General features: G+C 45.7%; 2 protein-coding genes across 2 annotated transcripts in view; one reads left to right on the forward strand and one right to left on the reverse strand.

Moving 5' to 3' along the window:
- Positions 1-17,176, forward strand: part of LOC120998306 (oocyte zinc finger protein XlCOF7.1-like) — a 1,981,422-nt gene that overhangs the window by 1,337,427 nt on the left and 626,819 nt on the right. The window lies entirely within an intron of this gene.
- LOC120998376 (oocyte zinc finger protein XlCOF6.1-like) lies at positions 10,858-15,608 on the reverse strand. The gene is made up of 5 exons (XM_040429046.1): positions 15,495-15,608; positions 15,212-15,367; positions 15,005-15,128; positions 11,353-12,640; positions 10,858-11,288 (listed from the first exon to the last, which is right to left on the reverse strand). The coding sequence occupies exons 1-4, from the start codon at positions 15,540-15,542 to the stop codon at positions 11,835-11,837; spliced, it is 1,134 nt and encodes a 377-aa protein (XP_040284980.1). The 5' UTR covers positions 15,543-15,608; the 3' UTR covers positions 10,858-11,288; positions 11,353-11,834.

Genomic DNA, 17,176 nt, shown 5'->3' on the forward strand with positions numbered 1-17,176 from the left:
CGCCGCCAAGAGACTCCGCCTGCTACTGACCGCCGCCATCTGGGACCGAGCACCCCAAAGGCAGCTTCAAGGAGTTCCCTGGCATGGCACTTCTTCAAACAATGTGCTGACGACAAGACCTGAGTGGTTTGCACGCTGTGCCATCAGAGCCTGAAGCGAGGCATTAACGTTCTGAACCTTAGCACAACCTGCATGACCAGGCACCTGCATGCAAAGCATGAACTGCAGTGGAGTAAACACCTTAAAAACAAGGAAGTCACTCAGGCTCCCCCTGCTACCTCTTCTGCTGCTGCCGCCTCGGCCTCTTCTGCTGCTGCCGCCGCCTCGGCCTCTTCCTCCGCCTCTGGAGGAACGTTGGCACCTGCCGCCCAGCAAACATGGGATGTACCACCAACACCACCACCTGCGTCACCAAGCATCTCAACCATGTCACACGGCAGCGTTCAGCTCTCCATCTCACAAACATTTGAGAGAAAGCGTAAATTCCCACCTAGCCACCCTCGATCCCTGGCCCTGAATGCCAGCATTTCTAAACTACTGGCCTATGAAATGCTGTCATTTAGGCTGGTGGACACACACAGCTTCAAACAGCTCATGTCACTTGCTGTCCCACAGTATGTTGTTCCCAGCCGCCACTACTTCTCCAAGAGAGCCGTGCCTTCCCTGCACAAACAAGTGTCCGATAAAATCAAGTGTGCACTGCGCAACCCCATCTGTGGCAAGGTCCACCTAACCACAGATACGTGGACCAGTAAGCACGGCCAGGGACGCTATATCTCCCTAACTGCACACTGGGTAAATGTAGTGGCGGCTGGGCCCCAGGCGGAGAGCTGTTTGGCGCACGTCCTTCCGCCGCCAAGGATCGCAGGGCAACATTCTTTGCCTCCTGTCTCCTCCTCCTCCTACTCAGCTTCCTCCTCCTCTTCTTCCACCTGCTCATCCAGTCAGCCACACACCTTCACCACCAACTTCAGCACAGCCCGGGGTAAACGTCAGCAGGCCATTCTGAAACTCATATGTTTGGGGGACAGGCCCCACACCGCACAGGAGTTGTGGCGGGGTATAGAACAACAGACCGACGAGTGGTTGCTGCCGGTGAGCCTCAAGCCCGGCCTGGTGGTGTGCGATAATGGGCGAAATCTCGTTGCAGCTCTGGGACTAGCCGGTTTGACGCACATCCCTTGCCTGGCGCATGTGCTGAATTTGGTGGTGCAGATGTTCATTCGCAACTACCCCGACATGTCAGAGCTGCTGCATAAAGTGCGGGCCGTCTGTTCACGCTTCCGGCGTTCACACCCTGCCGCTGCTCGCCTGTCTGCGCTACAGCGTAACTTCGGCCTTCCCGCTCACCGCCTCATATGCGACGTACCCACCAGGTGGAACTCCACCTTGCATATGCTGGACAGACTGTGCGAGCAGCAGCAGGCCATAGTGGAGTTTCAGCTGCAGCACGCACGGGTCAGTCGCACTGCGGATCAGACACACTTCACCACCAATGACTGGGCCTCCATGCGAGACCTGTGTGCCCTGTTGCGTTGTTTCGAGTACTCCACCAACATGGCCAGTGGCGATGACGCCGTTATCAGCGTTACAATACCACTTCTATGTCTCCTTGAGAAAACACTTAGGGCGATGATGGAAGAGGAGGTGGCCCAGGAGGAAGAGGAGAAAGAGGGGTCATTTTTAGCACTTTCAGGCCAGTCTCTTCAAAGTGACTCAGAGGGAGGTTTTTTGCAACACCAGAGGCCAGGTACAAATGTGGCCAGACAGGGCCCACTACTGGAAGACGAGGAGGACGAGGATGAGGAAGAGGTGGAGGAGGATGAGGATGAAGCATGTTCACAGCGGGGTGGCACCCAAAGCAGCTCGGGCCCATCACTGGTGCGTGGCTGGGGGGAAACGCAGGACGATGACGATACGCCTCCCACAGAGGACAGCTTGTCCTTACCTCTGGGCAGCCTGGCACACATGAGTGCAGTGCCTGCGCGACGACAGCAGAGTTGCCCACATTTTAACGTGTGCGGACTACTGGGTTGCCACCCTGCTGGATCCCCGGTACAAAGACAATGTGCCCACCTTACTTCCTACACTGGAGCGTGATAGGAAGATGCGCGAGTACAAGCGCACGTTGGTAGACGCGCTACTGAGAGCATTCCCAAATGTCACAGGGGAACCAGTGGAAGCCCAAGGCGAAGGCAGAGGAGGAGCAAGAGGTCGCCAACGCAGCTGTGTCACGGCCAGCTCCACTGAGGGCAGGGTTAGCATGGCAGAGATGTGGAAAAGTTTTGTCAACACACCACAGCTAACTGCACCACCACCTGATACGGAACGTGTTAGCAGGAGGCAACATATCACTAACATGGTGGAACAGTACTTGTGCACACCCCTCCACGTACTGACTGATGGTTCGGCCCCATTCAACTTCTGGGTCTCCAAATTGTCCACGTGGCCAGAGCTAGCCTTTTATGCCTTGGAGGTGCTGGCCTGCCCGGCGGCCAGCGTTTTGTCTGAACGTGTATTCAGCACGGCAGGGGGCGTCATTACAGCGTACTCAAGTTAGGTGTAGAAATGTTCCTGGGTGTTGTAGTGCAATAGACACTAACCTGAGATGGCTGACTCTCTGCAAGGGCAGGTGATGATAAGTAATGTTCGTGACGCCAGTGCCAATTAAACGGTGGCACGCCGTTTGCTGATAGCAGGAATAACTGAGGAACCACGTGATGTTAAAACAGAACTCAAACTTTAGTAGTCATCATACATGGACATAGATGGAAGCGCAGTTCCTTTGCAGACAGTTGGTTGCAGTACATTTGATGCAGGCAATATATATAGCAAGGTGACTTCAGAGTGTTAAACACAGGACTTGCAGTACAGGCGGCTTGCACTCTATTCCTGACTGATCCTGGAACATAGAAACTCTTCTCCAAGGCCCGATGCCCTAGCTCTGGCGTATATCCTTGGTTTTATAATTATCAAGTACCTCCTCTGTTGTCTTTAATACCTCTTGCTTTTCTGGACTTGCCTCTGTCTCTCCGAGCACTGACTCTAGAAACTTCTGAACTCCCCTTCCTAGGCTAGGCCCTGCCTATTTATACTGAACTGGGAGCTCCCTCTGCTGACTGGAACAGGGATTGCCTGCAACAGGCCTAACTGGCTTAACCTCTTAAGGACATAGGGCGTACAGGTACGCCCTTGTGCCCTGGTACTTAAGGACACAGGGCGTACATGTACGCCCTGTGTATTTTCGATCACTGCCATGCGGCTGGCAGTGATCGGAACCCGGTGCCTGCTCAAATCATTGAGCAGGCACCTAGGCTAAATGCGCGGGGGGGTCCCGTGACCCCCCCATGTCGGCGATCGCGGCAAACCGCAGGTCAATTCAGACCTGCGGTTTGCTGCGATTTCTGAAGTTTCTGGTCCCCGCGGTCCCTGACCGCGGGGATCAGAAACTTTATATGCCTAAAAAAGTTTTATTCACCCCCCCCTGCACCCCCGAATGATTTTTATGGTGGCGGGAGGTGCAGGGGGAGGGTTGCGGGCGGTGTGGGCGGTGCGGGAGGCGGGCGGTGCGGCAGGCGGGATCGCGATCCCCCGCCCGCCTCCCCTGGTATAATCGTTGGCTTCTAGTGGGTATACCAGGGTGCCAGCACATTGCTGGCACCCTGGTATAAACGGCTGACATTTGCGATGCGATGTCAGCCGTTTAACCCTTTCCATACAGCGGTCCGTACGGACCGCTGTATGGAAAAGGTTAACAGCGCAGGGAGCTCCCTCCCTCTCCCATCGGGGGGCTGCTGTGCCTTTGCAGCCCCCCGATGGAGAGGGAGAGAGCCCCCAGAGAGCCCCCCGAGAGATCCCCTCCTTACCCTTCCCCGTCTGCGAAGTTCTGAGCAGTACTGAGCAGACGGGGAAGGTTCCCATGGCAACAGGACGCCTCTCAGGCGTCCTGCTGTCCATGGTGCTGAACAGATCTGTGCTGAAAGGCATAGATCTGTTCAGTGTAAGTAAAATACAGTACAGAACAATATATATTGTACTGTACTGTATTATACAGACATCAGACCCACTGGATCTTCAAGAACCAAGTGGGTCTGGGTCCAAAAAAAGTGAATAAAAGTGAAAAAAAAGTAAAAATCAAAAAACACATTTATCACTGATAAAAAATGAAAAAAATAAAATTCCCTACACATGTTTGGTATTGCCGCGTCCGTAACGACCTGATCTATAAAACGGTCATGTTACTTTACCCGAACGGTGAACACCATAAAAATAAAAAATAAAAAACTATGATGAAATTGAAATTTTGCCCACCTTACTTCCCAAAAAAGGTAATAAAAGTGATCAAAAAAGTCGCATGTACGCCAAAATTGTAACAATCAAACCGTCATCTCATCCCGCAAAAATCATACCCTACCCAAGATAATCGCCCAAAAACTGAAAAAACTATGGCTCTTAGACTATGGAAACACTAAAACATGATTTTTTTTGTTTCAAAAATGAAATCATTGTGTAAAACTTACATAAATAAAAAAAAAGTATACATATTAGGTATCGCCGCGTCCGTATCGCCCGGCTCTATAAAAATATCACATGATCTAACCCCTCAGATGACCACCGTAAAAAAATAAAAATAAAAACGGTGTAAAAAAACGTCACAAAAAGTGTAATAGCAAGCAATCAAAAAGTCATATGCACCCCAAAATAGATGCCAATCAAACCGTCATCTCATCCCGCAAAAAATGAGACCCTACTTAAGATAATCGCCCAAAAACTGAAAAAACTATGGCTCTTAGACTATGGAGACACTAAAACATTTTTTGGGTTTTAAAAATGAAATCATTGTGTAAAACTTACATAAATAAAAAAAATTGTATACATATTAGGTATCTCCGCGTCCGTGACAACCTGCTCTATAAAATTACCACATGATCTAACCTGTCAGATGAATGTTGTAAATAACAAAAAAAAAAACGGTGCCAAAAAAGCTATTTCTTGTTACCTTGCCGCACAAAAAGTGTAATATAGAGCAACCAAAAATCATATGTACCCTAAACTAGTACCAACAAAACTGCCACCCTATCCCGTAGTTTCTAAAATGTGGTCACTTTTTTGGAGTTTCTATTCTAGGGGTGCATCAGGGGGGCTTCAAATGGGACATGGTGTCAAAAAAAACAGTCCAGCAAAATATGCCTTCCAAAAACCATATGGTGTTCCTTTCCTTTTGCGCCCTGCCGTGTGCCCGTACAGTAGTTTATGACCACATATGGGGTGTTTCTGTAAACTACAGAATTAGGGCCATAAATAATGAGTTTTGTTTGGCTGCTAACCCTTGCTTTGTAACTGGAAAAAAAATATTAAAATGGAAAATCTGCCAAAAAAGTGAAATTTTGAAATTGTATCTCTATTTTCCATTAAATCTTGTGCAACACCTAAAGGGTTAACAAAGTTTTGAATACCTTGAGGGGTGTAGTTTCTTAGATGGGGTCACTTTTATGGAGTTTATAATAGAGCAACCAAAAATCATATGTACCCTAAACTAGTACCAACAAAACTGCCACCCTATCCCGTAGTTTCTAAAATGTGGTCACTTTTTTGGAGTTTCTACTCTAGGGGTGCATCAGGGGGTCTTCAAATGGGACATGGTGCCAAAAAAACAGTCCAGCAAAATCAGCCCTCCAAAAACCAAACGGCGCACCTTTCACTCTACGCCCCGCTGTGTGCCCGTACAGTAGTTTACGGCCACATATGGGGTGTTTCTGTAAACAGCAGAGTCAGGGCAATAAAGATACAGTCTTGTTTGGCTGTTAACCCTTGCTTTGTTAGTGGAAAAAATGGGTTAAAATGGAAAATTAGGCAAAAAAATGAAATTCTCAAATTTCATCGCCATTTGCCAATAACTCTTGTGCAACACCTAAAGGGTTAACGACGTATGTAAAATCAGTTTTGAATACCTTGAGGGGTGTAGTTTCTTAGATGGGGTCACTTTTAGGGAGTTTCTCCTCTAGGGGTGCATCAGGGGGCTTCAAATGGGACATGGTGTAAATAAACCAGTCCATAAAAATCAGCCTTCCAAAAACCAAACGGCGCACCTTTCACTCTACGCCCCGCTGTGTGGCCGTACAGTAGTTTACGGCCACATATTGGGTGTTTCTGTAAACGGCAGAGTCAGGGCAATAAAGATACAGTCTTGTTTGGCTGTTAACCCTTGGTTTGTTAGTGGGAAAAAATGGGTTAAAATGAAAAATTAGACAAAAAAATGAAATTCTCAAATTTCCTCCCTATTTGCCAATAACTCTTGTGCAACACCTAAAGGGTTAACAACGTATGCAAAATCAGTTTTGAATACCTTGAGGGGTGTAGTTTCTTAGATGGGGTCATTTTTGGGTGGTTTCTATAATGTAAGCCTCGCAAAGTCACTTGAGACCTGAACTGGTCCCTAGAAATTGAGTTTTTGTAAATTTCGGAAAAATTTCAAGATTTGCTTCTAAACTTCTAAGCCTTATAACATCCCCAAAAAATAAAATATCATTCCCAAAACAATTCAAACATGAAGTAGACATATGGGGAATGTAAAGTCATCACAATTTTTGGGGGTATTACTATGTATTACAGAAGTAGAGAAACTGAAACTTTGAAATTTGCTAATTTTTTTCAAATTTTTGTTAAATTAGGTATTTTTTGGTGCAAAAAAAATTTTTTTTTTTACTCCATTTTACCAGTGTCATGAAGTACAATATGTGACGAAAAAACAATCTCAGAACGGCCTGGATAAGTCAAACCGTTTTAAAGTTATCAGCACTTAAAGGGACTCTGGTCAGATTTTCAAAAAATGGCCTGGTCCTAAGGTGTAAAAAGGCTGTGTCCTTAAGGGGTTAAAGGGAAATACACATACAACCTAGCAGTGTCGGGTAACCTACCCGTATGCTGCACAAACGCAGCCGCCTGTCTACAGCCAATGTGGACAAGCTGACGTTCATATAAATGAACCAGGCATGGATCCCACAGGATCTGTCCATCCCTTGTGCAGATTAGATATTAACTACCTCCCCTTAACAATATATTATTCTACTCCAGGGCACTTCCTCATTCAATACTATTTTTAATTTCATTTTACCATTATATTGCGGGGCAACCCAAAGTTGAATGAACCTCTCCTCTGTCTGGGTGCCGGGGCCTAAATGTGTGACAGTGGCCTGTTCCAGTGGTGGGTGACGTGAAGCCTGATTCTCTGCTATGACATGAAGACAGATTCTGTGCTGACATAAGGCCAGATTCTCTGTTACGGGACCTCTCTCCTCTGCCTGGGTGCCTGGGCCTAAATGTGTGACAGTGGCCTGTTCCAGTGGTGGGTGACGTGAAGCCTGATTCTCTGCTATGACATGAAGACTTATTCTGTGCTGACATGAAGCCAGATTCTCTGTTACGCGACCTCTCTCCTCTGCCTGGGTGCCTGGGCCTAAATATGTGACAGTGGCCTGTTCTAGTGGTGGGTGACGTGAAGCCTGATTCTCTGCTATGACATGAAGACAGATTCTGCGCTGACATAAGGCCAGATTCTCTGTTACGGGACCTCTCTCCTCTGCCTGGGTGCCTGGGCCTAAATGTGTGACAGTGGCCTGTTCCAGTGGTGGGTGACGTGAAGCCTGATTCTCTGCTATGACATGAAGACTGATTCTGTGCTGACATAAGGCCAGATTCTCTGTTACGGGACCTCTCTCCTCTGCCTGGGTGCCTGGGCCTAATTGTGTGACAGTGGCCTGTTCCAGTGGTGGGTGACGTGAAGCCTGATTCTCTGCTATGACATGAAGACTTATTCTGTGCTGACATGAAGCCAGATTCTCTGTTACGCGACCTCTCTCCTCTGCCTGTGTGCCTGGGCCTAAATATGTGACAGTGGCCTGTTCTAGTGGTGGGTGACGTGAAGCCTGATTCTCTGCTATGACATGAAGACAGATTCTGCGCTGACATAAGGCCAGATTCTCTGTTACGGGACCTCTCTCCTCTGCCTGGGTGCCTGGGCCTAAATGTGTGACAGTGGCCTGTTCCAGTGGTGGGTGACGTGTAGCCTGATTCTCTGCTATGACATGAAGACAGATTCTGCGCTGACATAAGGCCAGATTCTCTGTTACGGGACCTCTCTCCTCTGCCTGGGCCTAAATATGTGACAGTGGCCTGTTCCAGTGGTGGGTGACGTGAAGCCTGATTCTCTGCTATGACATGAAAACAGATTCTGCGCTGACATAAGGCCAGATTCTCTGTTACGGGACCTCTCTCCTCTGCCTGGGTGCCTGGGCCTAAATGTGTGATAGTGGCCTGTTCCAGTGGTGGGTGACGTGAAGCCTGATTCTCTGCTATGACATGAAGACAGATTCTGCGCTGACATAAGACCAGATTCTCTGTTACGGGACCTCTCTCCTCTGCCTGGGTGCCTGGGCCTAAATATGTGACAGTGGCCTGTTCCAGTGGTGGGTGACGTGAAGCCTGATTCTCTGCTATGACATGAAGACAGATTCTGTGCTGACATAAGGCCAGATTCTCTGTTACGGGACCTCTCTCCTCTGTCTGGGTGCCGGGGCCTAAATATGTGACAGTGGCCTCTTCCAGTGGTGGGTGACATGAAGCCAGATTCTCTGCTATGGCATGAAGAGACTGATTCTCTGCTGACATGAAGCCAGATTCTTTGCTATGGCATGAAGAGACTGATTCTCTGCTGACGTGAAGCCAGATTCTCTGCTATGGGACCTCTGTCCAATTGATATTGGGTCATTTTTATTTTTTTTATTTTTATTTTAATTCATTTCCTTATCCACATTTGTTTGCAGGGGATTTACCTACATGTTGCTGCCTTTTGCAGCCCTCTAGCTCTTTCCTGGGCTGTTTTACAGCCTTTTTAGTGCCCAAAAGTTTGGGTCCCCATTGACTTCAATGGGGTTCGGGTTCGGGACGAAGTTCGATTCGGGTTCGGATTCCGAACCCGAACATTTCCGGGAAGTTCGGCCGAACTTCTCGAACCCGAACATCCAGGTGTTCGCTCAACGCTTGTATGCACATGTGCACAGCAGTATAGGGAAAGCTTCAGGGATCGCTAGGAGGTGACCCTTTCTCCCTAGCTTTTGGGCCTAGTCTATTGTTCTGTTTGTTTTCCCTGTGTTTGGTTATTTCCCTGGTGATATACCTTCCGTGACATGTAGGTGTATTTGAGTCAAGTTTCTTTATTATATTAGGGTCCTGCACCTGCACCAAACTTATAAAAACATCATCTAGTATTAATTAATATGGAGCAGACTGGGACATGCAACAATTCCCTGAACCAACATAAAAACACACTCCAAGCTCCCAGAACACGTCAGTAGCAATGGCCCAATCTGCAGTAATCCAGACCACATGGCTGCAGTGCTTATCGTATGCGTACAGTCTAAGGGCTCATGCACATGACTGTATATTTTGTGGTCCGCAAAACACGGATCTGCAAAAAATACGGATATGTTCGTGTGCATTCCATATTTTGCAGAATGGAACAGCTGGCCCCTAATAGAACCGTCCTATCCTTGTCCGTAATGTGGACAATACTAGGACATATTCTATTTTGTTGTGGAACGGACATATGGAAACAGAATGCACACGGACTAACTTCTGCTTTTTTTTGCGGACCCATTGAAAAGAATAGTTCCGCATACGGTTCGCAAAAAAACTAAACTGGCACGGAAAGAAAATACATTTGTGTGCATGAGCCCTAAGGGGGGAATTTATCATGAGGTTATTATCTAAAGTCAGTTTTGCATGAGTCTGGGTTGGAGTACTTTGTATAGAAATACTACTCCAGTTTTTCTAGTTGCAAATTATGAACCTACCTTAAAAGTGGTGTAAGCAGAAAACATAACCTCTTTTGTACTCCAAAACCAAATGTGGGGCCAAAAAAGGCCAAGGTCAAAATGTCACAAAATTTTGTGCAAGAGTAAAGCATGCAACATCACGTCAACATTTTATCATCAAAATACTGGTCAACAAATTTGATAGATGAAAAATATACATAAAGAAGTCTACGTGAAGAAAACGCTACACATCACTAGAATTCACTATAAAAAAAAATACCCTTAATAGGAGCTAAATGTCTGAGAATTAGCATCCCAGGAAACCCCAAGGTCATTTTATAGCTAGACCTTTATGATCTTAGTATCTTTCCCCTTCCCATCATATTTAGGGAGTCTAATGTTACAGTTGCCCCCTTGCTAAGTCTCCAACCAGAACAGACCAAGGAGATCCAAAAGTTCAACACTTTATTCCCATTCCCACTTATATCCATTTTGCTAGACGTTATTCCCAACTCTACAGAATCTTTCTTCCAGTGTAAACACACATGTAGCCCCTTTATTACCCGAGGGCTTGTTCCACAGGACACTTTCTATTCCCTATATTAGTGACCAATTTCTGCAGTCTGCAGTGGAGCCTCAGTCTTCCCACCCTCAATCTAGGGAAGGTGACACTACACATAAAACAGATACCCCACCAATTTTCAAAGCTTCTATTTTCTTTTTTTTTTCAAGGGAAAACATGTTTATTAATAAGCATGTCCTGACTGCGCACACGTGCAACATGAAAGGCCATCAGGGGCACTCTGGAATTAACAGCATACCTTATATGAGAAATCTCTGGCACTAGTCATTTATGGTTCAGCCATGGAGGTAAGGTGTTGATTGCATTTGCATTACTGATGTTATTAGGTGTAATTATACTGCATCAGGAGAGGTGTTAGGACAGCATTGTAAGTGGCAGTGTATATTGCCGGAGATTTCTTGTACAAGCCATTCTAATTGAGAAAGCAATTCAGATGACCAGTGAAAAAAATTACATGTCCAGTTGCTCTGATTTATTACTACTGATATATCATAAATCTGACCTAGATGAATGAAGACCTCCACAGACCGCCAAGGAAGATATGAGATGTATAACTGGCTGTGCATGATCTCTATGGGAGAGTAGGCAATAAAAGCTCCATTGGAAGAGACCAATAGACAGTGAGGCCTCATTCACACTTTTGTATTTTGGTCGGTATTTTGTATCAGTATCTGTAAGCCGTAACAGGGAACGGAATAAAACAGAGAAAAGTATAATGGAAAGTCTTCCATGTTCGGGAGCTACTCCTAGTTTTATCCTACAAATACTGGTGTACGATACTGACCAGAATACACAAGTGTGAATGAGGCAAAGAGAAGGAAATGGAAGGAAATAGAAGATCTGGTTTTTTAACAAATTATTGTCAACTCAATTTGTTATTTTTCCCCCATCACCTTTATCTTGATATACTGTATTAATGAAGAGAAAATACCCATTCCCTATGTCCACATAGGTTACATAAAAGTCTACAGGAGGTGTCCTTCCGTTTCTCACTGTGTCCCTCTGGATTCTCCTGCAGTGCTGGCGGAGGTATGAATACAGTAAGAAGCAAGGTCCATGGGGTCAATCATCTTGATCTGCTCTGACAGTAAACAACGCTCTTCTTCTTTTTCCTCATATCCACAATACTTTTCCTCCATGGATCCTGGTCACTGTTGACCTCAGAGAAATATAATTTGGCTCTTTGGCAGACCCAGGGTAATTCCACAGAAAAATATACTCTCATATAGGCTGTTTAATGCATGGAAACACTTCCCACATTCCAAACAAGAATTTAGTTCCTTCTATGTGTGAATTCTCTGATGAGTTTCAAATTCTGTTTTTATTTTTCACATGAAGAAAATCAAAATGGCTTCTCTCCTGTGGGAACTCTCATGTGAAACAAGACCTGACTTTTTTGTAAAACAGTCACCATATTTGGAGAATATAAATGTTTTTTCTTATGCGTGACATATCTGATGCATTTTGAGGGTCCCTTTATAAAGAAAACATTTCCCACATTCTGCACATGAAAACGGCATCTCTCCTGTGTGAATTCTCTCATGTTCAACAAGCATTGATTTATATAGAAAACATTTCCCACATTGTGAACATAAATACGGCTTCACTCCTTTGTGCCTTTTCTCATGACCAGTAAGCTGTGATTTATATGTATAACATTTCCCACATTCTGAACATAAATACGGCTTCTCTCCTGTGTGACATCTCTCATGATCAGCAAGCTGTGATTTATATATAAAACCTTTCCCACATTCTGAACATGAATACGGCATCTCTCCTGGGTGAACTATCTTATGTTTAGTAAGATTTGATTGATTTCTAAAATATTTCCCACATTCGGAACATGAAAATGGTTTCTCCCCTGTGTGAATTCTCTGATGACTAACAAGTCGTGACTTTATTGGAAAACATTTGCCGCATTCTGAACATGAATACGACGTCGCTACTGCGTGACTTCTTTTGTGTCCATTTAGACCTGAGATGTTTGTAAACTTTTTTCCACATTTCTCACACTGAAAACTTGTAGCCTCTTTCGGCCCGGTACTTGTGATAACAATCTGTGATTGGTCAGGAGAAGGTTCCTTATGATTAGGAGCATTATATGACAGATCTGGTCTGTGAAGTCCTGGATGGACATTACAGGTAATGAGGTTTTCTCCTGAAGAGCACTGCCCGATATCTTCATCTTCTCCTTTATAATTTAGTGATAACCTGAAGTTTCCCTCAGAGTTCTTACTGGGATTTTCTGTTAGGATTAAAAAGACATTTTGTGTTTTATTTCCAAACAGTAAAGAAGACAATTCTAGAAGCTTCCTATCAGGCTGTGTGCAGTTTTTGATGTAGTTTTTATGTCAAAAGGAAGGAGAAGTACAAGTCCTTCCTTTATATTTCCCATTTATATGAATCCTTTCTTGGCTTTGGCACAAAATACTGAATCAAAAACTGAAATAAAAGAAAATCATTTGTGGTCGTGTCCTTATAATTATAATGGATGGGTGATAAAGTCCAGGACTCTGCTCTACACTCACCGATCACTTCTATTACATAAACCCAGACCTGAAAACATTCAGAAATCTGAGAATCACCCCCTTCTCTGACAATCAGGCCTGTCCTCTGCCACCACAGTTGGTCTTTAGATATCAAGTGGAGATGATTTTACTACAATAACCTAAACTCTTCGTGAACGGCCTATTTTAGACCTTACAGGGATTGTCCACTCCTTTATAATTAATAGCCTATCCTCAATAATTAATAGGGGGTCCCACACACCTCTGATTAGGTCCATCCATTGTGCTTTGGACAGAGCTGGTTCATGTAGTGCTGCTACTATTGAGATGAATGGAAGCAGCACTGCAGTAACCGGCTTCGTCCACAGACTGAGCAGTTTAGTTCCAGCGCTGACTTCCTGCACCGGAACTACTGCAGAACAGCTGATCAGCAGGGGACAAGGTGTTGGATCCCCACCAATCAGATAGTGAAGGTCTATCCTGAGGACAGGTCATCACTTGTAAAGGAATAGACAATCCCCTTATTTGTTGTCATTTCTTTTAGATTTATTTTTCAGAGCAATAGATAAAAAGTGTCAATCCATGAAAGTAATACAATTCATATACATCTATAAACATTCTCAAAGCACAAGTCACTGAAATGTAATGCCATTTTCTCATACAAACCAGTCGGACTAATTCAGATGACTAGCAAAAGGTCTTCAAGAAAAAAATATAACAAGTCCAGTTCTGACTTATCACTACTGATATACCATGACCAAGATGAATGAGAACCTTTACAGAAAGCTCCATAAGGGTTGTGGCTGTACCAGGTTACTACAGCACAGCTGCCCTTAACTTTAATGGCAGCTGAGCTGCAGTAACCCAGCAGGGCCACTGCACTTTGAACGGCGCTGTGTTTCCTATTTCATTAAAGGTGCTAGATCCTTCAAGGAACAGCTGACCGTGAAGGAGTGGCAATCAGACCTTTACCGATCAGATAATAATGCCATATGCTGAGGATAACCCATCAATATCAAGAGCCTGGAAAACCCCTTAAGGTGGTTAAACTGAGTTTCCTCAGACCCTGGACATCACTGCAGCCGTTCATCGCAGCCGGCGTGCCTCCAAAACCTGATGCTAAGCCGGGTGTCCAGCCTGGAGCATGAGAGGATGGAGAGAAGAGCTGGGAGAAGATTTCTAATGCACTGTACATAACACAGGGGTCACTGCCCGGAGTGCTACTTTACTGCAGCTGTAAGGTGGAACCTCACCCGAAGAAACCTCCCAATTCACTTCCTCCATTCATGATTCCATACCTGTGGTCACATGGACTGGAATGTCCTCCTCCACCTCATTCTTACACGGGGGATCGCCCATCATCCGCTCTTCTTCATCCTCCACTTTAATATCAGTCACATCTTCCCCCTGATTTGTCATCTGTAACAATTCAGGACAATACAGCAGACAGGTGGGAAATCTAACAAATCCACATAAGAGACCCCCACCATCTATGACCCCTCTATGACTGCAGGACCCCCTATATAGATGTGTATAGGGCTCAGCTCCATCTACCTGATGGTTCTCTGGGAGCGTCTCCTCTGGACAGTCCTGGGAATACAGAGGACTCGGACATCTCTCGGGGGGATTTCTTTCTATGAGTCCATCTGTATGAAACACACAGGGACAGGAGAGATTATTACATGTGATGATAAGATGATGGGAGTAGTATCCAGGTGACCCTCAATGCAGACAATTCTTACACTGATGATCGCCACATAAATCCATCTCCTCTTCATCATCATCTTTAACCTCAACCTTAATATCAATCAGATTTTCATCCTAAACAAGAAAAATGTAAATTGATCTTTGGTCCAATCACTTTCTGTTCAGATTCTGGTGAGACATCAGCTCCATCTACCTGATGGTTCTCTGGGAGCTTCTCCTCTGGACAGTCCTGGGAATACAGAGGACGGGGACATCTCTCAGGAGGATTTCTTTCTATGAGTCCATCTGTATGAAACACAAAAGGACAGGATAGATTATTACATGTGATGATGAGATGATGGGAGTAGTATCTATGTGATCTTTGCACTTTTATGATCAGGACGATCTCCACTTACCTGGTGATGTCAGAGGCCGGGGAGCCTCCATCATGGCCTCCTTGTACAGATCCTTGTGTCCTTCTACATACTCCCACTCCTCCATGGAGAAATAGACCGCCACATCCTGACACCTTACAGGAACCTGACAACACAATGACACCGTCATCACCCAGACCCCTCCAGTGCTGTTACTGGAGAATTTCCCAGCATTCCCAGCAGTGTCACCTCTCTAGTCAGCAGCTCAAGCATCTTGTGGGTGAGTTCTAGGATCTTCTGCTCATGTATCAGGTGGGGAGGCTCTGTGATGGGGGTACTGCTCCACCCTCCTGACTCATCGATGATGGGAGTCAACCTCGATGTCCTCGTCACGATGGTGTAATCCTGTGGATGGAGAGAGACACTTAGGAAAATTAATTATTTCTTGACTCCTGACCTACAATCAGAATCCCTCCCTGGATCACGGCCCCATCTCCAGTGATCTAGTCACCAGAAGCTGGAATATTATTACCCTCCAGACCTCCAGGCCCCTTCTGGACTCTTCTAGAGAATCCCCCATGACTCCTTCCTCTGGCAAAGAGCTCCATAGTCTCACTGCTCTTACAGTAAAGACTCCTCTTCTATGTTGGTGGAGAAACCTTATTTTCTCTAGACGTAGTGGAGGCCTCCTTGTTATAGTCCAGTATCATCTAGATGACAGACTAGTGGTAGAAATCCTCCCTCCAGGCCACACTCCGGCCATCTCCTCCTCTCCTCCTGGGTACAACGTGCCTACTTACCTTCTCATGGCTCCTACAACATGACTATTGGTCTCCATGATCCATCACTGACCATACTGGTGGCTGATCTTCAGGTTCTCCATCACTTGGAAGGTCTGAAGGCCGTTCTACAGGACCCTGGACTCCTCCTATCACTTCCTATGATGGATTCTCCTTCCCGATGTCTGACTTGTTACAGAATACAATAAAGAGGAGAGAAATCTAGAAAAGTTTACCTCTCCGCTCAGCAGGGAGATGATCTCCAAGGTGAAGTCTAATATTCTTCTGCTGATCTCCTTCCTGTCCATCCTTGGTGGTCATTCAGGAAAAGAGGAGAGAACTGGAGGAGCTGGAGGCTTCTAGTACTGCAGGCGCCTTTATGAGGAGAGGAGAGGCTGGAAATCCTCCAGGGACAAGAGCATTAGTGAGATCCAGAACCGCACTTACTGCTCCTGGAGAGACCCCGCTTCTCAGAGCCCCCAGCACCGGGGATAAAGGGGGATTCTGGAGAAATGGCTGATACCAGAGAGAAGAAGAGGCTCCAGACACCACAGCAGTGACTACCGACCAGGACCTGCTCTGTATCTGCCGCACTGCAAGAGCTGAAGGACCTGGGATGATGTCACCATCATGTGATCAGGAGGGGGTGGGGCTCAGCAGTGAAAAGTATAAGTGGTGGTGAAAGACCTGTGATGACGTCACCGTCATGTGATTAGGAGGGGGTGGAGCTAAGCAGTGGAGAGGATAAGTGGTGGTGAAAGACCAGTGATGATGTCACCATCATGTAACATAGTTCGGCCGGGTTCTCATCACTATTTAGTTTTCCATTCTTCTGATCCGTCAGAACAGAAAAATAAACAAAGAAACGGATCCTGTATATAAAGGTTCCGTTCTGCTTAGTTATGCACAGTTGACATCCGTGTTACCAATTTCCCCATGCAGGACTTTATTTCTGTCCCCGTAGCTGTGTATGTAGTATCATCATATGATCTAGGACACCAGGATTATAGAAGGACATCTGTTTATAGAGATACATTAGATCCCCGACTTCAGTTATTTCAGGGGGAGTTAGAAGAACTTTGAATTTGAATGAAAGAATTCCTCGACTACAAAGGGTTATTTCTGTGTCAGCTGCAGGGGTTAATGTGTCCTTTCGGCCGTACGCTGATCGGGGGAGGAAGAGTCAGATGAAGGTTATTGTGGCGGTATGTGGACACTGCAGGAAGAAGTAGTCCGCTGGGCAGTGCTGATGTGGTCCGCATTGTATGGATGTTTTACAGATTAGGAAGGCACAGGTAAAGGGATACCCTGCATTAAGAGTGCCCTGAACTAAGAATCTCCTTGCGAGTGCCGTGTGCTTGGGGAGATTTAGGTCTGTCTTAATAGGTGAGACATTTGGTATCTTAAACCCTGTTCTAAACTCTTGTGAGGCTAA

The sequence above is a fragment of the Bufo bufo genome, chromosome 4 (genome assembly GCF_905171765.1).
Source record: "Bufo bufo chromosome 4, aBufBuf1.1, whole genome shotgun sequence".
NCBI classification, from domain to species: domain Eukaryota; kingdom Metazoa; phylum Chordata; class Amphibia; order Anura; family Bufonidae; genus Bufo; species Bufo bufo.

Coding starts and splice junctions, on each gene's coding strand:
- LOC120998376 (XM_040429046.1), bottom strand. CDS start 15,542: ATGGGGGATTCTCTAGAAGAGTCCAGAAGGGGCCTGGAGGTCTGGAGG. Junction 15,129..15,211: donor TTGAGCTGCTGACTAGAGAG/GTGACACTGCTG, acceptor TTGTGTTGTCAG/GTTCCTGTAAGGTGTCAGGA. Junction 12,641..15,004: donor CCGGCCTCTGACATCACCAG/GTAAGTGGAGAT, acceptor TAATCCTAACAG/AAAATCCCAGTAAGAACTCT.